A 24,797-nucleotide genomic window follows, 5' to 3' on the forward strand; every position below is an offset into this window, starting at 1 on the left:
GGCTCTCTCTAGAGCCAGTGTTTGGTTTGTCTGTTCTGGGCTACTGTAGAAACATGGTGGAGCAACGTGGCGGACTCCGTGAAGAGGACCCGCTCCCTATGTAGATATGAAGGGCTCATTCTAAGCTAACGATTCTTAGTTTCAGGTTATCATACACAAATGAAAACATAGTTATGAATACTATATTCCATTTCTGCTAATAGATCCCCTGAAATATTACACACTGGTCCTTTAACAAATAATATCTAAGAATGTTTTTTTATGAACTTTAACGTGCATATTTAGTCATGCATATCTAATCTAATGATCTAAAGATGCATCAGTTTTACCTGAATCATTGTCCTCCAGGAAGAACTGTACAGCCATCTGGACTTTCCCTGAAGGATGCAGGTCCACCCAGAACTCAGTACGGCCGTTGGTCTTGGACTTCTTACAGCGTTCTGCCAGTACAGACACGCCCACCGTGGCCTTGGCCAACGGCTCCTCAGCGCTCTGCATGAGGACCACTTCTAGGACACGCCCCTCGTAGATGTGAGCATCAAATGTGGACTTCCAGGCTGGATACATGGTGGGCTTCCTCTGGACCAAGGTCATTCCTCGCTCTGTGAAAGACGATTGGCATCATCATTGGGAACAAAACGTTTGTCTGTTACTTTTCCTTTCTCAGGAAAAAGACCAAAGTTGGTAGAGAGATTGCCTGTGGATTTTTGAGCCCAGCAGATGGCGGATGTTAAGGCAATTAAACGCGGGACGTCTGGTCTCCCTACTGACTGTGCCACTCCCCTATATCTAGATAAAATTATGATTGTGTGTGTGTGTGTGTGTGTGTGTGTGTGTGTGTTTGCATCTGTACATACCGGTGTTGACAGACTCCTTCATCTTGATGGCGCAGATGGGAGTTTCAGTCAGAGGAGGCAGAGCGCCCACGTCATAAGCGTTGAAGGCGATACGCAGGAAGGGTGCCATGGTGACCGCTCACCTAAGCCTCCTAGAACAAAGACATAAACCAACAGTTAGAACATCTCACACACACAGTAGGGTCAATATAGGGCTATATAAATACAATTATAAATAAATAAAAATATAAATATAAATAAAATTCACTTGAAATGAGGGCTGCCTCCTCTTAGTCGTTTAGTCCATGAATCGGTCGTTTTGGTCTTAGTCGACTAAGATTTCTTTAGTAGATTTTCATGCTGAATGACTTATATCCAAGAAACTTATAAGCACATCTCTGGTAAACACAAGATTTAAAGTGGTGCTTTTGTGTCATTCTTTGTGGAGAAACGCAATTTTATAGATCTGTCGATTAAATCAACTAATCGATTAGTCCACAAAATCATAAGAGTGTAAATCAATTAAGAATTTCTTTGGTCGAGGACAGCACTAGACTTGACTTTACTTGACACACACACACACACACACACACACACACAGGAACACAAACACGAACACGAACACGAACACACACACACACACACACACTCTTCTTGTACTTTGATTGCTTAAGTTCGGCACTTAAAACAAGAAGGAAGAGAGTCTGTGGCTAACGGTGTCCGCAGACGGTAACTACAGAGGAAGTACAAGTTTCAACTCAAGACATAACTTTGGAAACTACCAGCCAGTAATGCGGGAAGAAGAAACTGTCTGATTCCCTCATCCTGCTCTCATGTGCACAGTTTGGGATTACCAGAGAGAAAAAACAAAAAATCAAAAGGATCACATTTCAAAGACAAACAGAAAGTCCCAGTGTTAGGGAAAAAGACAAATAGAGGGTAAAAAGATAAGCAGTGCGGTCTCTTTGCTACTTTACGGTTTTCACATTGAATTTGTGGGTTTTTTCCATCACAAATTATGCTCTTTAATCCTGGTTTAGCCCTTATTCCTCACAACTGTCTCTACTTATAGTTGGCTGTATATATTTGGGTCTGTACGGCTATTATTTAAAGGGCTTTTGGAGCATTACATCATAGAGCAATTGTGATCACGAGCATCAGTCTTGTCGATTGTGAGTAGAGACTTGTGGAGTACATTTAATCTTCTATAATCTTTTAAAGGTACTAGTAGTCCGTAGTAGCAAAATTATGCATCTTATATTTTAGTATTTCCTTTTTCTGTAAGTAGTATAGGGTGTAGCTCTGGGGCCAGTTGCTAATTGAATGGTTGGCCAAAACGCCTCTCCATTGCTCTGTTTTGTTGGACTTCACTGACCATTCAGGTATCTCCTTTCTGTATTTTGGAATAATGTATTTGCAAAAATAAATTCCCTCTTTTCTATCTATAACTGCTACAACGTTGCTGAGTCAATCTAGACTAACATCAGGCTGTCTGAAGGCCACATCTGAAAATGGCAGGATTAGATCTATTATGCTGGCAAAGACAAAATACCTACTTCAAGTCATTTGTAAAGGTATTATATATATATACGTATATATATATATATATATACGTATATATATATATATATATATATTCACCTAATACAAAAGTATTTTGATGTATTATGTTAAAATGCATTAATTCTCAGAGGTTTTACATTCTACGTGCAAATTCAATTCTGCACTTCATTTCAAAACTGAAACAGAAACCACAGCTTGCAACAGTGTCCACCTGCTTGCTTCATCTAAGCTGAATTGCTCCACTGAAAGATTTGTTCAGCTCTATTTTCCATGTGTTTCATACACTTCCTCTTGTGGGTGTTTCATGTCAGCTGACGTCCCTTCTATACATCTTAAAACAAGTAGTGTGGCAGAGACTCTGTATAAAGCTGTATAACATGTTAATGAATGATTTCCTACCCACAAGTATATAATTATGTAAATGTAATGCTGTGATGAATAAATACATAAATACACATATATATAAAATCCACCAATGTTCAATTATTTTTTCATCACAAAAAAAAACACTTTTTGGGCAACTCTTTGTGGCAGCCAACATGACAGCAGGCTGATAGTATAGTTCTTGGAAAGGGAGTCATTTTTGTTTACACTTTACATATACTATATTGGTGTGTATACTTTACACTGCCGTGGGTAGGATTGGAGCAAATATGATTAAAAAAGTTATGTATATAAAACGGTCACTATATCCTGACAGTAGTTCATGGGACAGGTAATCTGAAAAAAATCATGTGCCTCTGTGTCTTCCGGTGTCCTCTGGTGCTCCTAATGGCATCTGCAAGATTTCACAGACTGGAGGAAAACAACCAATCAGAGCCGAGCTGGAGCCTGCCGTCTCTGAGCAGCTGTCAATCACTTGCGAACTCCGATCAAACGGTCAAACTAGGCAGCGCTGATGAAATATGAATCAATATTCTGTTACTGTAATGCCTATTACTCATCTCAAATGTTTTCAGAAACACCTTGTAGTGTACTGTTTAGCTGTAAAATGAGAAAGTTGGTGACCCGGCAGCTGTGTTGAGGAAATACCAAGCACCGCCCACCAGCCGGAGCACAGCCAATAGGAACGCTCTCTCTCTGAAATGTCCTGTGATTGGCCAAAGTTTCCCTTCACAGCTAGATTTTCTAAAACCGGAAAACACAGCCATGAGGAAGTCTAGTTTTCTCTCAGAACACTTGAATTACAATATGCTGAAAGGTTATTACTGAATTTTTGCCCAATGATGCCAAAAATGTTCTGCCTACTGCAGGTTTAACAGTCTTACCGTTAAAACAATAGCTGAGACTACTAGTGCCGTTTCCCTTCAAGGGGCCTTGTTATAACAGATTACAAAGGGTGACGTAGCGGGCAGCCAGTTAAGCCTCATGTTGGACCTGTACCTGAAGGAACTGCACTAACAAATTCTGAACCATTCATGTTATCAAGGCTGTATCACACACAACAGTCACACATATGCTACGTCACAAACTAGCAGGACCCAGAGGACCTATCAACCTACATCCTAATTCCCAAAGCAGCGAAAAAATCCCACAGAATTCCTCCACACTGCACTTTTTATGAGCTTTTAAGTTCCCTTAACTTGATCTCTTTTAGCTGTAGTCTCTTGCTCCATTAACATAATCTCAGTTTTATTAGTCATTTCAGCGACATGGCACGCCTTTGATTTAAGGCAAACATCCTCTCATTTTACTATACAATGATGTTTAGCTTCTCTATGAAATAACATTTCTGTACAAAAATGCCTAAAAGCATAATGCACAGAGACATGTCCTTCTTTTAAGTGAATATTATGTACATTAAACTCCTGAACAGGAATTGCAGTCGCCTCCCTGTGTCTGTTTTCATAATAAATCATTCATAAGGACATGAGTTTTGTTTGTGTTCATGTTCCTTTTCACATTGCTGAATGTCAACTTGATTGTCAGTCTCAGTTCCTGAGTGACTGAACCAGTGCGTGCTGTGATATTATGAACATGTACATGTATGCTGCTCAGCCTACAAAGGTAGACCAGATGCTATTTTGGGCTGAGTGACACTCTAAATGCAGACTTTTACAGAGAGAGAAAGCATTATGTTCTCTTACTGCGGCTGAAAGGTTTTCTGAAGTGGAAACCTCGTCTCTTATTCTCCGCTGTTTTTTTTTTATATCGCTATGTGGAGCTGCTTAGCAGTACAAGACGTTACTGTCTGCACTGAACAGGTCTTAGGTGTTAATGTACGTGCAGCAGTATAAATGTGTGCAGCTGAACATAATTCTTGATAAATAATACCTCAGGCATTGGGGCCCAACAGAGGCTGGCTTTTGATCTGGGAGTTGGTGGTTTGATATCCCAGCAGACAAGCAAGAAATATCTGGATGGGGAAGTGAATGACTAACACGGGCGTCTGACGGTGCCCTTTGAGCAAGCGTCTTAACCTCCAGCTGCTCCAAAAGTCAGAGGTTAGTCAGCAGCCGGCAAATAGGTGAGAAAATGTCAACAGTCCAGTTTCATTTAATGTTAACTGGCTACCCCAATGGCATGTTAAGAAAGACTTAATGACTTATATTTTTGGGAGTGACTGACAGTAACTTAGAAACTGCTGGTTGTTGATAAGAAACACAGCATGCGTTTCAAAATGTTAGTTAGTGAAATAAACATACAGACGAGCAATTTTCTAATTTAATGACTTTGGAGGAAACTGGAGCACCTGGAAGAAAACACACACAGTCCATGCTTCAACATCTCCATACAAAAAGTCCTTCAGCCAGTTCATTCAAACCTTTGTGTTCCAAACAATTCAGGGTGGTATGATTCATCATTAAGTCTTCCTTCACAGCCCTGTCTATTATTCATCATACCACCCCAGCCAATGGGATTCTTCCAGTGGGTTTTGGATTACTGCAGAAAATAAGCTCTGTGGCAAACACACGTTTATGATACTTGGACGTTTTGTTCAGCAAGATAATCTCCACAAATGAACACCACTTTTATGATTTTTGAAGTGGGAATGCAATCACCAGAAGTTAAAAAGCTAACGTTAGGCTATAAACGAACTACACCACGGTCACATGAGCGCGAGTATACACGAAAGCTGTAAAGGTGGACGAGTCGGCGTGATGATGTTTAGTATTCTCATTTAGCCACTTGTTAGCAACCGCCTTTTTAAGACACTGAACCGGCAATGACGGTAGTCACAGAGCCGAGCCGATGTCTGTGTGAAAGGGACACCCGGCACGGCGGGTCTACACGCACACACATACTAGAGACGCCAAAGCTTTTGTGTTTAACGTCACACCCCTTTTGCTCCCACGGTGCTGGCGTGCTATCAAAAATCAAACCCCGGGGCGGCATTATGCGGCCGTTGTTTTGTTCAGTTGTGTAAAAGCAAAGCCGGTGTAACGGCGGATCTTCTTTACAGTATTTACAGTATATTTACAGTATATTGTGGAATCTCTGTGTGAAAGGGGCTTGAGTGAGGTCAAGAGGGTCGAGCAACTATTTTAGCATGCTCACATACAGATAGACAGTTATGGAGCTTGCTTTTTTAGAGTCCATTTCCTATTTTCTCTCCACTTTACACAAACACTCTCTTATGTAGGCCTACACATACACAGGCACTGCTACACAGAAAAGAGAGCCTTGTTTCCCCAGAGAGAGTGGAAAAAATGAGCACATGCAATTGGGAAGGGGTGGGTAGAGGAAAGAGCAAAAGGGAGGGAAAGAAAAAAAGCACACACTGGAAGGCAGACCAGTGGACATGAGGAGAAATCCGACTCAATGACAGAACCAGATTTGCCTTCACTAGATCCAGCCACAATGAAGTCGACTTCCAGCGAGATGGATGTGCATGTCTGTGGCCTCAAGAAACTTTTTAGCTTCTCTAAGTCTTTAGCTTTTGTCCTAGATTTAAATGTAAAGCTGGACCACCCTGTGGGGCATTGTGTTAACTCTGCTCAACATAACATAATTCATAAATTATACAGTCACTGGAAGAAGGCACAGTATGCGGAAAACATGACAACAACAAGATGTAAGTAACTAAAACATTCCATTAAATGACACTTGACTTGGCAGCTCTGAGGAAGCTATATGAACAATATATAACTTATAAACTACTATGCTTTGAGTGCAATGTATTACAGAATCAGCATTTACAGCAGTAGAATCACAAGTAGCTCATAAAATTTATTAATGTACAACAAGGAGAATAACCTTTAGTTGTAATGACGTGAAACTAATATTCCATAAACACAACACAGTACTGGAGAGAGACAGACGTGACTGTCTGCAACAGATAGACTATCATCAAAGTCATGCTCAGCGAAGCACCACAAGCAACTCAAAGGTTTGGTATGCACTGAATTAGAGGATATGCCATTTAGTGGAAGAGGTGATCCAGCAGGTCAAGCAGGTTGGGGAGCTTTGTCAACCTTTAATCAGTAGGAACGAGCAAAGACAGGTAGGATTATACAGAGAGCAACAAGAACAACAGAATTCCCTCTCTTACTGCAGCACCTTGAATTCTGCCACTAGCAGAGTTGACTTGGAAATCCACAAATCAATGAAGGAGATTAAGAGTATTAATCCCTATAGGGAAGTTCTTATTTGTCAGCCATGCAGAACAGCTGAACAGGATTCAGACTCAAAAATGCATTAATTCTACAGTGTGAATGTTTGACGTCACAGCATTGATGAATGGTTAACCCGAACTAGGCTACCCCTATGCTACATCATTACAAGGAAGGTTTTGTTTACATCAAAAGGAGCATGCGTGTCATGCATCTATATTGGGTGAACAGTATAGAACTTGTAGCCTTTTTTATACTATACATAGTCCTGTATAGTATAGTGCCTGACAATGACTAATATATTTGACTTTTAGGACATCTCTGATTACATACGTGCTGAAAATCAAATATTTTGACTGTATTAATTTAGATATTTTCTAAAGTAAAGGTCCCTAGAAGTGTATGATTCAACTTTTTCCCATGGTATAGTGTTAAAAAAGTTAACAAAAATTGCAATAAATCATAATATCGAATCACAATACTTGTAGAATCGGCACCCAAGTATCATGATAGTATTGTATCGGGAGATAGATGTATTGTCCCAGCCCTAATAGCAGGGCATTACACATTCCGCACGTCATGAGGATGCATTTTAGCCTTTTTCGCGTGTCATTTGTACGCCGCTTTTCACTTATTATTTGTACATCACACAACAAAACTACGGTAACGTCCACAGTAACGTTTAGGCAACAAAACCCCTTATAGGTTTAGGAAAAACATCATGGTTGGGCTTAAAATAAGTACGTAAACTAAGTACAATACGTACGGAAACAACGTAACACATCACAAATGTCACTAAACAATACATGACAAACGTAACTTGCAAAACAAAACACTGGTCTCCTGGTTAAAGGTTGTATAACTTAAGCGGTCTTTCTTGCTTTTTATTCTACGTCACTAGCTCTGAGCATGGCATATTTACACGGATGTGTTTACATTGGACTCAGTACAGACTACATGGCATACAAATGACACATCAAAAGCAAGAAAGGCATTTGTATTGCACGCTAAATGCCTTGCGCACCATCGTGTCATTCATACGCCTTTTCGTGCGAACGGGCTGGTTTGACTTGCCGGACTCAAGGCAAAAAGTCCCCTGAAACAAGCAAGAAGTGAATATGGATGTAGTACAGGCCTATTAAAGCATCACCAGGAAAGATACCAAGTGTCTACTGATGTCATTGATTGCAAAGGAACCACATATTAAACATTATGAATTCAATTAAGTTCATGGTAACTTGTCCAATTACATTCTGCGCCCTTAAATTGGGTGTATATATATTAAAATGGGATATAGTTCCTACATTGTTCATGTGATGTGAAGGTAAACACCCTCAGTGTGCTGGAGTACAAGACCAACAACAGAAATGTGTCAATATCCAAATACTCAGTGTCTAGAAGTACTGACAGCAGTGATTTTGTTTAACAATAAAAGACTTTCAGGACTAAAGGCACTTAAACCTAAACATGGGCACATACCTTTTTCACAGCAGACATTTTGACTTGTCATAGCAGGAAACACACAGGTTTAAGGAATAGCAGCAACGACAGCTCAGTTACAGTAAGTGTCATTAAATCTTGCAGTAAGCCATTCCAGTGAACTGCCTGTAAAACAGCAGGACTGAAACTGTCTCCTGTGCACCTGTGCTTTTTCTACTGTGACATGTCAAAATGTCTGCAGTGAAAAAGGTCTATTTAAACTTAGGTTTTAATACCCAGGTTCACATTCAGCTGACTCAACACCAACGGGCCCTTTTCACAGCATCCATTTAACACAGGTGCAATTAATAATATTAATTATGGTGCTGTTCCATTTAGGTGGTATTGTGCATGCTGGCTCACTGGAATGGCTGTGACACTAAATAGAACGGGACCATAATTAAATTTTATCAATACAACTGTGTTTACACTGCAACTACATGTAAAAATGGCTGCTGTGAAAATGGCCTATTGAATATGTCACAGATGGACAAGCACAGGTGTAAATAAAAAAAAAATAAAAAAAACAATGGCTGGGTTCCATTTAGCTGCTTTGGTTTCAGGATCCTGGTATTGTGAATGCTGACTCACTGCCACACCCTCATGAGTTACTGTCTGATGGTGCCTTCAAATGAAACTCGTGAGCTCGTGTTTACAACATGGGATGTCGTGTACACAATATTCTTGGAGTTCAAGTGGTTCAAGTCGTGAGAGCACCGCTGCTAAGCAACGGCAATATCGATGTTACTGTCGGCGTCTAGAAGCCACAGAGGCTAACAATTTAGCAAGCTAGCAAGTGGGTAAAATAATGCAGGGAATGCAAAGGCATAATGACAGAGGAAAAAGATGAGGTTGTTGGGAATATCAACATTTTCCTCAGACATATTATAAAATTACCATTAAAAACAATATACCACTAAAATTAAAATATATTAACTTATTATACACCGATAAACAAACTTCCATGGCCTCTGCCATATCTGATAATGTCATCAAACACGTCGTGAACTCTGAGCTTTCAGAAAAACTTTCCACTTACGAGGTTGTAAATACGACATGAGGGGGCGTTCATATGGACTCATCTCGTAAACACGGTAAACACGACCCTATTTGAAGGCACCGTGATACACTTGAATAGAACAGAGCCATCAATAATGTTATTACAAATATCTGAGCTTTTCCTAAAAGCTAGAAGATGAAAAAAGTAAGACGCAGTTAACAGATCAAACCGGTTTTGACAATGTCAATCTTGCAAAACTACATTTTATGTCAACCAGTGTGAGAGTATGTCAGGTTTGGAGGTTTCCGGCTCAGTTGTTGCTGCGCCTGTGGTCAAGCAAAACCAGGAAGTGTTTGACATATTCCCGTACTGTATCCTGTATATTCAGTAATCAATATCAGGAAATATGGAGAAAAGAAAATAGGCCGTGTGCTTGTACTCCGTGTGATCCACACACATACTCGCCAACCTTGAGACCTTAAAACTAAGGTTCTCAAAATCAAAGTGGGGGAATTTGAGTTTCAGGGACTTTGTTTCCTGCAAGAATGAAAATAACAAAATAAAAAGTACACTGTAACAGCATTTTTATGTTAAGCTTTAAATTTTAGCTTTAATTCTTAGGACAGAAAACTGAATAATTCGCCCCTCTGACGTAAAATTGGCGTGTGAATCTCTAGCGTAAACTAATATTCATCAGTTTTTATTAATTTTTTTGCCCCTGCTTGAGTATTTCTTTCTCTTAGTACTCTCCATTTCTCTCTCCTTCTCTCACTCACTGAAGGCCCTTTCAGACACAACGTGACAACGGCACCACCGCGCTCTGAAACCCATTATTTCCAATGGCTTGCGCTGCGTCACAACGGCTTTTTGCTATGTCGAGCAAAGCGCAACTTCGGGCGCTGCACGCTGTGATGTGCGCTGAATCCAGCAGTGAACGCAGCTCAAACATGAGCTCAAACTGCGCTGTGTCCCAAGCACAGACTGCTCTCTTCCGCCAGGAAACGACATTTGGTGTAGCTCTATTGTTGTCCGGGTGGAAACTTTAGGGATTATACACGCTGTACAGTGCCAAAACAGGTTAAGATAACGAAAAGAGAAAAACAAAGTGTGAAAATTTGCCATAAATAGTGAGAAATATGGGAGAATTGTGACCCCGGGAGGAAACCGGGAGAGGGCAATGAAAAACGGGAGTCTCCCGGGAAAATCGGGAGGGTTGGCAACTAAGTATGTCAAAACACCTTTCAGTTTAACTGTTCCTTTAACAGTGACTTCAAGAGACTGTGCCGTCAACGCACAATGATAGAGAAAGAAAGGGCTGAGTGAGAGACGCAAAGGTCCACAACAGACCCAGAACAGCCTGGCTGGATGGAGCAGTGGGCTGGCAAATTACAGCTGAACAAACACGCTCCACACCATCATAATGTACCTGAACAAGCACGGTCAGAGTCAGCCAGGCCACACTCGCGCCTAAAGCTAATAACCTGGTGTTTGGTTGAGTGAATAAACATATATTGCATCATGAAACCGCTCTTTATGATAGCTCAAAGAAGAACAATCCGTCCCTCAACATTGAAAATTAAACAGTGATCGTGGAAAAGGTGTGTTCCTAACTGTGATAGCAGTTTTCCTAGCTTCACATAAAGTACATAAACTAGAAAGAACTGAGAGAGTACATACTGTACAAACTGTACCTCTGTCAAGTCTGAACAATCCTCCATTACCATTTTTTTCTTATCTTCATCATCATCTGCAGCTAAACATACATGGAGAAAGGCAGTCATGCAGACTTTTATAGAATACAAAACTCCTGTGAATGTTAGGGTTTATTAGGGCTGTACAGATGATTTTTGCACAATTTTTTTCAAGTGAGCCGAACAAAATTCCACAGAGTTTTGGCCGTTTAAAATGATAATGCTGCTTTAGCCACTAAATTTGCAGAAGTGGAATTGATATGAGCACATGTCAAAATTGCATTACAACTGCACAATGCCTTCAAGAATGAATTTATGACAAACAATTTAATAGCTTTCTTTAAGATCAACCAAATGTAAGTAGCTGTGATTAAAAAGTGTTTTGTAAAGAAATTTATGATGAAAATCCGTGACGGTGGGAATCGGAGTGGTAAATACAAATATGAAGCGACACCACTTGGCTACCTCTGGGTCTGCAAAGTGAAACCTATGCAGAAGTACTTGCATTCTTTCTAATAGCCAGCAGGGGCGACTCCTGTGGTTGCAAAAAGAAGTCTGATTGTATAGAAGTCTATGAGAAAATGACCCTGTAAATATGAGTTTATGGTCTCAATCGCTAGTTTCAAGTCTTCTTTAATACAGCATGATGTTCATTTAGTAAATTATGGTCCCATTTACAGTCAAATAGACCATAAAGCAGGGTATGAGTTAGGGCGTGGCTACCTTGTGATTGACAGGTCGCTACCACGGTGGTTTTGGTCTGGGAATTGTCCTTGTTTTTATCTTAGAGCTTTAACCCTTTCACTGTGTGTTTTCAGTTCATGAAAGTTAATTGTAACATTTCGGTTGCCTAAAAATGTATTTTCAGTTTGGTTAGCTCCACTCGTATCACTTCTGGTTGCACAAAACCAAGATGGCAACAACCAAAAACCAAGATGGCGACGGCCAAAATGCCAAACTTGAGGCTTCAAAACTGTAGTCCACAAACCAATGGGTGACGTGACGGTGACCACGTCCACTTCTTATATACAGTCTATATAAAGAGAGACACAGTAGGGCGAAAAAGCATAACCTCCTTGGTGGAAAGGTTATAACATAGGGTGTCTCATGTGAGACGGTAACTTTTGGGCCCAATCAATCACTTCATTTTCTTCTTCATTCCTAGTTTTGACAAATTCATGCAAACAAAGCAGCGTAATTCTCACAAATAATCCTGCGTTAATCCACAAGTCTTTCACTGAGGCATGGTGGCATGTATTATTACCGCATTAACACAGCCTCGAAAGCACATAAGTGCCCTTGTGCACGCACGCACACACACTAATAACCTTGAACAAAGCAGCCTTTAATGAATTTCAGTGGAGGCTGGCTTGAAAGAATCAAAGCCTTCCTTTCTTTCACTAACCAAGGTTAATGTCTAACAGCCCACCCCGCCACCATACCACACACTCACAAAGGTCATGTCAACAGAAATACTACAGAAGTTGTATGTTTTACTACTGTGATGTTAAATTCTCTGTCTCGCACACATACAGTATGTACACCCAGCGATCAGGACAAAGTAAGACAGGAAAGAAGAGTGAGTGAAGAATGACACCAGAGCTGAGGTTGCTGGTTCAAGGTCAGAGTCAGATGAATGGCTGTTGTGATACATTTATTCCAGTGATACTGTTATAATAATACACTTTGTGCCTTGATGAAACCTAAGACCAAATCAACGCAAGCTGTTAATAACTGTCTATTGGATAAACTGACAGTACACATGGACCCAAACTGCATGGCATGATAACCTTTTTCTGATTTTCCCTACCTTCCTCCTGAGTAATGTATCATCGAGCTCTTTGGCACCGTGTCAAACCTGCTATACCAGCATGGAATGAATCCTGCCAGTGCCACTGTGTGTGTGTGTGTGTGTGTGTGTGTGTGTGTGTGCATGCATTAAGAGCGGTGTCCATTTCTGCCTCGATCACAGTTCACAAAGGCTCAGTTAAGACGGACAAAACAGCATCCGAGCAAGGAGAGCCGAGCAGGATGGCATGATGTGAAGAGAGAGAGAGAGAGAGAGAGAGAGAGGTAGTGACAAGAGGCCAAGGGCACACAATGAGCCAAACTATCATCATCCAGTGCTGATTTAGCAAATTCATGCCGAGCGGCTCTGTTTGTTGTGTGAGTGTCTGCTCTCTGTGTGTGTAGTTATTAGGGCTGTCAAAGTTGACACGATAATAACGTGTTAACGCAAATTCATTTTAGCGCCATTAATTTCTTTAACCCATTAACGCAACTTGTGATTTTTAGGTTGTAGTGGGCTCAGTTTTAAAGCTAGAGTGAAGATACTGACATCATATGAAACTAGAAAAACCCAAGGAATACATTGGTACCAACCATGGCATACAAGCTTACTCTACTCTGACATCCTGTCTTAAAAGAAATTATCAATTATTCACACAATGCAGCCTAATATCAGTCCGTCTAAATTAGTCGGGGATGTTTTTATATGCTTGTTCACTATCGAGGGATCAGTGCTGCATGGGCAACTCCTCACTGAGCAGATGTCCCAACCGCGTCCTCCAAGCAGCTCATGAAGCCACAAGCCAATATTGACACACCAGTAACTGCAGGCAGATAGTGTTACCTGCGCTCACAAAGCTGCATCGCCTCCACAAGATAACAACAGGTTACAGTCTTATTGCCACAAAGGCACAATTGTGTTGTAGTTAGTGACACAAGACTTTTGCAAGAGATGGAAGGAATATTTCAAAATATGATGATGTGTTTAGTGTACTTGGGGAGCTGACAAGTCATGTCAGCTACTGTAGATTCAGAGGAGTTGTTTATAACCACAAGATTCCAGGGTAGTCTTGACACAGAGGCTCATGTCGTCATCCTACCGACACAAATACATCGTTCTCATTGTGTTTTACATGTGGCCTACTTCTCAATCATTGACTTCACCCACAAAAGATGATGAAGGACAGTAAGGGAGTTATGTGATGGAATTTCCAGTTGCTACACCTGAGTGCAATGAGGGAAGAGCATATCAGGCTCATGTATTTTAGTCTCAGCTGAACAATGCATACCGGCTCCAGTTCAAGTTAAATCACAACGAGCAAAGTGCTGCCGTTCGCCATGTAAAGAGAGGCGAAGTCCCGCCCCTTCCGGTAGACCATCATGGGACCTTATTTCAGAAAAAAAATTAACAGTAGTCAACGGCAAGGTACAGATATTTTCTGGATACCGTTTGAATTGCGCCATGAATCACACGTATGATGTTTGTCAATTTAAAAGATCATTTTGCAAGTCACAAAAGTCGCAGTTTGTTGTAAAACTGTTGAAGCATAAGTCTGGGTACCTCACACGAGTAACAGCTCTCGCTCGTTCTTTCGCTTCCCGGCTGATAAAAAGACCTGGAGTCGCTGGATAAAACACATCAGGCAAGATAACATTTAATCTGTGCCTGGAACATAGCTAAATTACCTAGCTAGCTAGTGTTGATGATGTAAATTGTGTGAGACGAGAGATGTAGTTCACTGAGCGGCTTCACACAAAACGAAATTATACTACGACAAGTAGTAGGTCTGCAATTAAAGTGGCAGTAAGCAGTATATTTTTGGCATCATTGGGCAAAACTTCCATAATAACCTTTCAGCATGTTGAAATTCAAGTGTTCTGAGAGAAAACTAGACTTCTGCACCTCCTCATGGCTCTGTTCTCAGGCTTTAAAAATATATATTCATTCTAATTCATTGAGAGAGCGTTACTATTGGCAATGCTCCGGTCATGTGACCTGAACTTGGGGTTCCTTCAACAGATTTTACAATCGTCACAAACTTTCTCATTTTACAGCTAAACCGTGCACTACAAGATGATTCTGAAAACATTTGAGGAGAGAGATAGGCATTAACGTAACATAATATTGATTCATATTTGATCAGCGCGGCCTAGTTTGACCGTTTGTTCGGAGTACGCGAGTGATTGACAGCCGGCTCTCATAGACAGCAGACCTCAGATCAGCTCTTACTGCTTGTTTTCCTCCGGTCTGTGAAATCTTGCAGATACTGTTAGGAGCACTGGAGGACACAGAGGCAAATGATTATTTTCAGGTTACCTGTTTCATGTACTACTGTCAGGATATAGCGACCGTTTAATAATTCAATCATATATAATAATAATAATAATTTAATCATATTTGCTCCAATCTCGTCTACTTCAGCTTTAACTATTATTTTCATAGTTGATTAATCTGTCTGGTCAGATATGGTGTCAGAAAATAGTGAAAAATGTCTATCAGTGTTTCCCAAAATCCTAAGATTACGTCCTCAAATGTCTTGTTTTGTCCACAACTCAAAGATATGCAGTTTACTGTCATAGAGGAGTAAGCTGTAATCAGAGAATTTTAATATTATAAAAAAAAAGAAAATCTTTAAATGGGATAAAGAGCTTGAGTTAAAGTAATGTTTTTTTCTGTTTTTATTGTGTTAGCAGCATAATGATGAAAGCCACCTCCATGTTTATACTCCACTAGTTACTACATCACTGAGACAGACCCTCTGTTGCCATAGGATACAACACTCTGCTAGAGGAATGTATAAAGCAAACAAACACGCTTCCCGGTGTTGTGTTGGATATATTACTCCACTCAGAATCAGGCGACATAAAGTAAAGTTCAGTGACATTAACCAGCAAACCTGGAAGTACTGAAACACGACTTAAAAGTTACGTAACTACAACTGTACCACGGTGAGAGAGAGAGAGGAAGACATTCCTCCTCTCACTCCCAACAAAACTCACTGTTAGCCTACTTTTACTACTACTGGTGTCAGCCGAGGTTTACAGTCGAGCTATATGAGACCAAACAGCAGCTAAACCCGGGTTAAAGTAAAGACAGAAGACTCCTGACAGCCAGGAGAGCCAGAGCTGTTTGTCCCAACTGTCAAACTACAACTAGTTCTGGTCCAACCGCAGAAAAAGAAGTTTAACCGCTTCTGAAGAACCGTTGAGACTCTTACCTCTCTCTTCCGCTGAGCTGGAAACTGTCTGTAGTTTGTCGCGATTACGACTTTTTACCGGGTTTTTTTAACGGTTTTCCCCCAAAAGTTCGACTTCAAAATCTTCAGAAGTGGTTAAGGAAGTGTTGAAGTCGGCTGCTGTTAACTCTCCCTCCCTCTCCCTCTCCCTCTGTGTGTCTGTGTCTCTCTGTCTGTCTGCCTACTGCTGCGGCTCTACGGCAGCGCGCGCTTCAGAGAGGAGTGAATGTGTGACGTCAATCAGGTGAATCCCCCCCAACACACGCACACACACACACACACACACACACACACACACACACACACGCACACACACACACACAGAGAAGTGAGACTATATGGTTTTGCAATGCTTAAAGTCATACAAATAGAACTGAGGATTAATACACACACACGCACACACACACACACAAAAATCAGACTCATATGAGAATATTATATATATATATATATATCAATATTCTCATATGAGTCTGATTTTTTTCTCGTAAACTTTGATTTTATTCTCATATTACAACTTTTTTTCTCTTAAACTTATGACTTTATTCTCATAATATAACAATTTTGTTTCCCGTAAACTTCTGACTTTATTCTCAAATTACAACTTTTTTGCTCTTAAATTTATGACTTTATTCTCAAAATATTACTACTTTTTTCCCGTAAACTTCTGACTTTATTCTCATAATATTACAACTTTTTTTCCCGTAAACTTCTGACTTTATTCTCATAATATTACAACTTTTTTTCCCGTAAACTTATGACTTTATTCTCATAATATTATGATTTTTTTTCTCTTAAACTTATGACTTTATTCTCAAAATATTACAACTTTTTTTCCCATAAACAGATAAAATACAGTATATATATATATATATATACTGTATTTCATCTGTTCTAAATGTACCTTAAAGGGAGATTTGGCAAGTATTAAATACTCTTATCAACATGGGAGTGGACAATTATGCTTATTTTATGCAAATGTATGTATATATTTGTTATTGGATATCAATTAACAACACAAAACAATGACCAATATTGTCCAGAAAACTATAGGGCTGACCCAAATGCTTCGAGGCCTCGAAGCTTCGACCGCTACCATTGTAATTTTTGTTTGTTTTTTTAGTATGTAGTAATAATGTATAAATCATAACATGGCAAACTCAAGCCCAACAGGCAACAACAGCTGTCAGTGTGTCAGTGTGCTGAATTGACTATGACTTGCCCCAAAACTGCAGCATAAAGTGGGCATGTCTGTAAAGGGGAGACTCGTGGGTATCTTAAGGTCAGAGGTCAAGCGACCCCTTTGAAAATGGCCATGCAAGTTTTTCCTTGCCAACATTTTGCGTAAGTTTGGAGCATTATTTGTCCTCCTTCGCGACAACCTAGTACGACATGGTTGGTACCGATGAACACCTTAGGTTTTCTAGCTTCATATGATGTCAGTATCTTCACTCTAGTTTTAAAACTGCCCGCTACAACCTAAAAATCGCAAGTTGCATTAATGCGTTAAGAAATTAGTGCCGTTAAAACGACTTTACGTTAACACGTTATTATTGTGTTAACCTTGACAGCCCTAATATATATATATATATATTTATATATATATTACACAGCTTTGTTGAATACTCGATTCTGATTGGTCATTCACGGCGTTCTACGGTCTGTTATTTCTTTATAACAGACTGTTGCTTACATTGAGAGGAGGTCCGTTGTATTAGCCTGTGGCTTCTTGACCTCTCCTGTCACATTGTTATAATTTTTATCTGGATTTTATAAAGTTTTATATGTGTACAAATAAATAGATTAATAAAAAACAGGCTCTGTACTTATTATAATTTACTTTTCAGACTTTGACACTGGCAGGACTGGACCAACAACATTGTAAACCTGATATTTTACATTGGAAATTGGCTTCTCTTAGCCACTGTATCATGAGTAATGCTGTGTCTTCGTAGGATTCAGTTTGTCTGTTAAAACCTTGCCCTGAACTTGACATTGTTTCAGACAACATATCAGTTTTGAAATGCAAACCAATGAGGTGACTATGATGCTCCTCAATTGACATGTTTTTCCCCTTCAGTAAGAAAAATTGAATATGGCAGGAAAACCAATACAAACCAGGAAATCAATGCAATGTGTATGCTCGGATACAGTGTCTCTCTTTCCATCTGTCTTACGCACACACACAGGTTTAGGTAGAATACAGTTTGTGGGCCGATCCAAACAGCCATGTGCACTCCCATATTGGCCCTGCCCACATCACCTCCACACAAGGCAAAGCACACACAGAGATCCATGTGGTGCTGAGTCATCAGCCCCCACCCACCAAAACTGTGGGACTATAAGAGAGAATGGACCAGTAAATTTAGACAGCCTGTCTCAACCCCTAAAGAGCTATTTATAGCTCTGAAAAGGGTTCAACAATGACGTATAGAGTAGGTGACCGGGTTTGAATGCTGATAGAGATTACTGAGTGAGACTACGGAGTTACTCATCACCTCATCACCACCACAAGCATTTGGAGCAACTCAACTGAAGGGCAATAGATTTCACTACAAAAACACACACATTTGCAGTCGAGCATATGTTATAATTTGGTAATTTTCAAGATCACTCAAAACTATAATTTGTGGTTGTGACAAAGAGTATCTAACACTATGACGGAGTATTAGGGCCACATTGGGGGATTTTTTTTTTGGAGATTTCGAGAATAAAGTCATAATATTAAAAGAAAAAAAAGTCGTAACATTATGAGAATAAAGTCATAACTTTACGAGAAAAAAGTCGTAATATTACAAGAATGAAGTTGTAACTTTACGTGAAAAAAGTGGTAATATTACGAGATTAAAGTCATAACTTTAGGAGAAAAAAAGTTATTTCCTCCTCCACAAAAGAGGCAATTTCCCCTAGGCCCTTTCGCCTTGGTTCTTTCTTCTTGTTTCTTGCACAGTCTTTTCAAGGTCCTGATACTTATGATAATGTGTTGCTGATGTGTCGAAAGATTAAGTATTTCCTTAATTGTGAAACTTTTACTAAAGTTTAACTTCACAAGATGCTCCACGTTCCTCATTTTCACACAGGCGGCACGCTGCTCTATTTCCCCTCTAAAATAACACGTACAATTACTACTTTATAATATTATGACTTTATTCTCAGAATATTACAACTTTTTTCCTCTTAAACTTATGACTTTATTCTCAGAATATTACAATTGTTTTAATTTATTTTTCCTCAATGTGACCCGAATACTCCGTCGTACTATCACACACAATGTACCATAAAAACATGAATGCCCATGACTGGAAAACACAACTTTTTTCCATTACTTTCACTTCCTGGAAAACTGTCTATCTTCACCGATGACCTCATGTTGCACCAGTAGCTGTATATAAAAATTCCACCCAATAAAACTATCACCGACTTTTGATCAGTGCCTGCCACTCCCATCAGATAAACCTGCTCTCTGGCTTTCCCAACTGATATCCAGTGGATTTGCACTAGAGTGACCCCTCCCTGCAGGGTTTTGTCCTGCCCTGCTGCATTCTGGTTCAGCAGGAACTACAACAAATTGGAGAAGCAAGATTTACTCCTCATCACGAGCAAGCAAAAAAAGATTATGTCACCTTTGAACGAAGCAATGTGGGTCAGATGGGTGCATAGTTTTCTGATTTCACAAGTTATGTGACGGTAAGAAAATTAATTAAGACCTGAGGTTGCAGGAAAGCAAAATGACACCTTGCAGCTTTAAAGTTTAAATTACAGGCATCGTTGTCTGCTGTTAGAATTCCAGCTTGAGTTAGTTCACTTTGGCCTGACTGTTGTTGAGACTCTGTGGGTTATGTAATTTCACTAGTACACGTAGCAGCATATACTGTATGAAACTACTGGCTTCATGTTTTCCCTGTGAATTAGACTTGTATCCGGGCAGACGGTTCCTGTTGTGACGGCCATTTCTGCCAATCCCAGCGGTGCCAGTGCAAACATCAGAGTGAGTAATGAGAAGAGCAGACAGAGGGAGGGAGGGGAAAAAACAATCCCTAAAAAAGGAGAGAAATAGTCCTCTCATCAAGAGACATGCCACAGACTGAATCTGCCTTTCTCTATCTGTCCTCATTTACGTCTCCTACATGTCTCTTCATATCATTCCTCTGCCTTTTCATGTTTCAAGGCTGATGACTGCATGTTTGTAGACAAAGAGACGTTCAACAGGTTCTTCATTCAGATGGCCTTGAGGTAAACCAGACCAGTATTTAGACAGACATAGGGTTGGCTTAGCTCATACTGTACATAGCAACATTGGCTATAGCATTGGTTCCCAGCCTGGGGGTCCCAACCCCCGCTAGGGGTCGCCAAAGCTTCAAGGGGGGGTCACGAGGCCTTGTTGATTTTAAGGGGTGTAAGACAATTAAAATTACCAAACAAAAATTATATATATACAGTTGAACTGTATCTCAGCATTTCATTCATTCCTGTGAGGAAACTAAATGAAATTGTTAGTTTTAAAGTTTGGATTATTAGTAGGGCTGTCAAAGATAACACAATTTCATTAACGCATTAACGCAAGTTGCGATTTTTAGGGTGTAGTGGGCTCAGTTTTAAAGCAAGAGAGAAAATACTGATATTAAATGAAACTTAAACCTAAGGAATCCATTGGTACCAACCATGTCATACTAGCTTGTCACGAAGGAGGCTAAATAACGCTCCAAACTTGCGCTAAATTTTGGTGAGGAAAAACTGGTTTGCCCTTTTTCAAAGGGGTCCTATGACCTCTGACCTCAAGATATGTGAATGAAAATGGGTTCTTTGGGTACCCACGAGTCTCCCCTTTACAGATATGCCCACTTTATGATAATCACATGCAGTTTGGGGCAAGTCATAGTCAAGTCAGCACACTGACACTCTGACAGCTGTGGTTACCTGTTGGGCTGCAGTTTGCCATGTTATGATTTGAACATATTTTTTTTGCTAAATGCAGTACCTGTGAGGGTTTCTGGACAATATTTGTCATTGTTTTGTGTTGTTAATTGATTTCCAGTAATAAATATATACATACATTTGCATAAAGCAAGCATATTTGTCCACTCCCATGTTGATAAGAGTATTAAATATTTGACAAATCTCCCTTTAAGGTGCATTTTGAACAGATAAAAAAATGTGTGATTCATTTGCGATTAATCGCGATTCAATATTTGAATCGATTGACAGCCCTGAAAAACATATACAGTTGGCCTATATCTCAGCATTTAATCCATACCTTTGAAGAAAACTAAATGAAATTGTTATTTTTAAAGTTTGGATTATTATTTAAGATACAAACAGGATAAGGACACGATGAAGACCTGAACACAAGTTATATTCACAGTCTTCCCTCTCTGCTAAACAGCCTTGTCCTGCATTAGAAAAGAACCCAGTTATAACAACCAAAGAGCTGATAGAACAATGACCAAGTGTCAGGGAGAAGAAAACACTGAATTTGTCAAAAAAAAGAAGCCTATTATATATGTATGATTTTTAAAAAATATAAAAATATAAATTATATTATTATAGTTCCTAAAAAATAACAGGAAAACTCCTCTCTGATTAAATATTTACAGGAAATAATCTGCTCAAAATTCATCCAAATCACTCATTTTACACAAACTTCCTGCAGTTCTTGCGTTCACTATTTGGATTAATTGTACAGTTATCAGTTGTTCTGTACTGTTATTGTTATACATTGAATATATTATGCAATATCCATAAAATATGTCACTTAGTCAGGGTTCATCAGTTTACACAATGATAGGAAAAGGGTCCCTTAAGGAAAAACGTTGGTGGGTTTTCTCTCTAAAAGCAGCTGACTTTCCTCTTTTAGACACTGTCAACGTGACAAAAGAACATCTACAAGTGTTTGTATTGTCTCCGGTTGAAATGTTCCACCACAGACAGCAGATACACAAAACACTGAGCTGGAATATCAGCATGCACGGCTTAGGTACATCCTGTTGTGTCCATTAGTGTACTCAGCTGCTTATGTTATGCTGTCATTCATACTTATCCTCTATTGTCTAACTAACATAACATGAATAGGAGCTTTAGACGCAATCACATGGAAAACTTCCTCTTCAAAAAAAAACCCTTACCTCAAAGTTTGGTCAGGTGTGTCTAGAGCTACTGGAAAATTATTTTGAGATTACAGCATGGAAAGTTGGTATACGTTGGTGTTGTGTACTCATTATTCCAGCATACAGTCAGTATCACTGTCTGATCTTGAATTAAATCTCACACCATCTTTTCATATTGATTTATAAGTTTCCTCTGTTTGATTCTGAACCTGTTTGCCTGCATAGTTTGGAGCTTTGCAAATGCAATACAGACACTCTTATCTTGAATCTCTGTACAAGGAGAAGCTGAGTGTGTACAAGGAGAAGCTGTCCTTTTACTATTTTTAGAGGTTTCTTTTCTTACAATTTGCCTCGACTACAGAAATTGAAGGTTATTGATTCAAACGTTCACTGTCTGCGTCTCTGGTTCCCTAGCTGGCTACTAAAGGGAAATGTTTGCATGTGCGATAGACCATGTGACTGAGTTCATGCTCAACGACGAGAAGTGGAACGAGGTGTCTTTAACTTTCAGGTGGTTGAAGGGAACGTACAACTTTCCCTTGCTTACAATGCCTTTCTCACTTCTCTCTTTCTCTTTATACTTCAAGTAAGTATTGGGTCACTGACGCTCCTGGGATCATGTATCTAGAGCAACCCCAATCTTCCTATTTTCTGTTCTGCCTACTTTCTGACTGACGTGCAGTCACTTCATCTTAACTCATCTAATGGGAAACGATCTTTTGGTCTTGATCCATCCAGTAACAGTGTCCCCTTCCCTTCTTTATTATCAGTATAGACAGCCTTTATAAAAGTATTAATGAGCAAATCAAATTGAATTATCAAAGGAGCTGCACTGGCCGATAAATTAAAGCCACCTCCTCTTTCTTTTCATCAGTAAGCTGTCACATCGGGCCTGCTCTGGTTAACTCGCTCATTAATATTGCAGACGTTGAAAAAAGAAATAGGCCCAAATGTTTTGTGCTGTTTCTTTGTCGTTAAATATTCATGCCAGCACTGCTTTCCTGGTCGCGGCCCATCGCCGTCTGACTTTTGGCTTGGTGGAACTCTTTGGTATAACTAATTAACTTATCTGGGATGGCTTGTATTACCCAGCAGTCTGGCTGCATGCGGCTGGGAAAAGAGAAAAGAAGGGCTCATTATGGTCTCCAGCAGTGAATGGGAATGTTTTATATTTGGCCAATTTACATCAGCAACAAGGCAACATTTCCCAGTAATGATGTGTAATCCCTTTTGGGCAGTACAAATATGCCACCTTAATTTGACCTAAAGTTAGCGGGCCTCCCTTGGGTCAATCAGTGCAGTTGAATTCTGATCCAGTGTGACGTATAAATGACTTGACAAATACAGTATTTCTTGTTTTTAGTGGGAGAATCACAGACCTTTGCGATAATACATAAAGGTGCTGACAACTGTGAAACCTCAGGACATCACAGTAAGAAAAATACAGAAGTCTTGTAAACTGCTTCGACACATTTCCTCCTATGTCAATTGAAATATTAGATTAAAACTTCAGAGGTTTGGTTTGGACGGTTGTTTACTCTCACTCATGGAATTACTGCTGTAAAGTTTCGCCATTATTTTCCTTAACAGATGTTTAATTTAGAATTAACATCTGTCAAATAGAGTATTGATTGGATCTTAAACACAATCTGCATCGATATTACACCTTGAAATCCAATCCTCACAATCACCACCGTTATTCACAGGCTAAACGTAAAAGCATTAAGATCATAAAATCAACTGACATATACAGTATTCTTATGTATCTGTGTGTGCGTTGGTGGAATGTAGCCAAGTACATTTACTCAAGTACTGTATTTTCAGGTGCTTGTACTTTACTTGAGTATTTCCATTAAAGGGGCCGCCTGGTATATGATACACGTCACACTACTTCACATATAATAGCTTTGCGCTCTTTCCTTCTCTCTCTTCTTGTTGTCTAAAGCAATACATGTTTTCAATACAAGACTGATACTTCAAGTTTAGTTTGCCATTAATGATGAAAACACAAAGCTGCCTGAACTTTTAGGACATATCATTCACTAGTAAATTTATGTGAAAATTCAGCTTTTGTAATTGCCTCTTATTCATCTTCTTTGTAAACTCAAACATCTCCAACAACACCAAGAGTTACTGGTGGACAAACAGGAATATGCAGGAGGAGCTCTGAGATCTGTTTGGCCTGATGTGCTGCTGCCCTCTGTTGGAGGAAAGAGAAACTTAACTAAACTGTTTGCCAATACCACAAACAAAGGACACACACAGGTACGGTATGTACTAATTTCAGCAGCATTCCAGTATTTATCACTTACAGGGGATAAGAGCAACACCAACAGCTGTACAAACAAACACAATGCATAGCATCAATACTTCAATAAGTCCTGTTTTTGTGAGGCTCATACTGTAATTATAGCTGCTGAGATTGTGCCAGACCATTGACTGAACTACTGTATGTGGCTACAGTGAGTGTGCAGTATTTTAGTACTGAATTTTATAGTATTTTAATATACATGTAGATATAGGGGTTGAGTAGAAAGACAGAATAAT

General features: G+C 39.6%; 1 protein-coding gene across 2 annotated transcripts in view; it reads right to left on the reverse strand.

Moving 5' to 3' along the window:
* Window positions 1-16,342, reverse strand: part of prkcdb (protein kinase C, delta b) — a 30,373-nt gene extending 14,031 nt beyond the window's left edge. Inside the window, exons 1-3 of one of the 2 annotated variants that reach the window (XM_074612252.1) lie at window positions 16,129-16,342; window positions 858-988; window positions 330-602 (exon numbers count right to left, since the gene is read on the reverse strand). In XM_074612252.1, coding sequence (XP_074468353.1) covers window positions 330-602; window positions 858-966 — 382 coding nt within the window. In that variant the 5' untranslated portion in view covers window positions 967-988; window positions 16,129-16,342. The remainder of the gene's footprint in view (window positions 1-329; window positions 603-857; window positions 989-16,128) is intronic. The other variant, XM_074612282.1, reaches the window with a different exon arrangement.
* Between the last annotated feature and the right edge of the window lie 8,455 nt (window positions 16,343-24,797).

This window comes from Sebastes fasciatus, chromosome 1 (assembly GCF_043250625.1).
Source record: "Sebastes fasciatus isolate fSebFas1 chromosome 1, fSebFas1.pri, whole genome shotgun sequence".
In the NCBI taxonomy this organism is placed as follows: Eukaryota; Metazoa; Chordata; class Actinopteri; order Perciformes; family Sebastidae; genus Sebastes; species Sebastes fasciatus.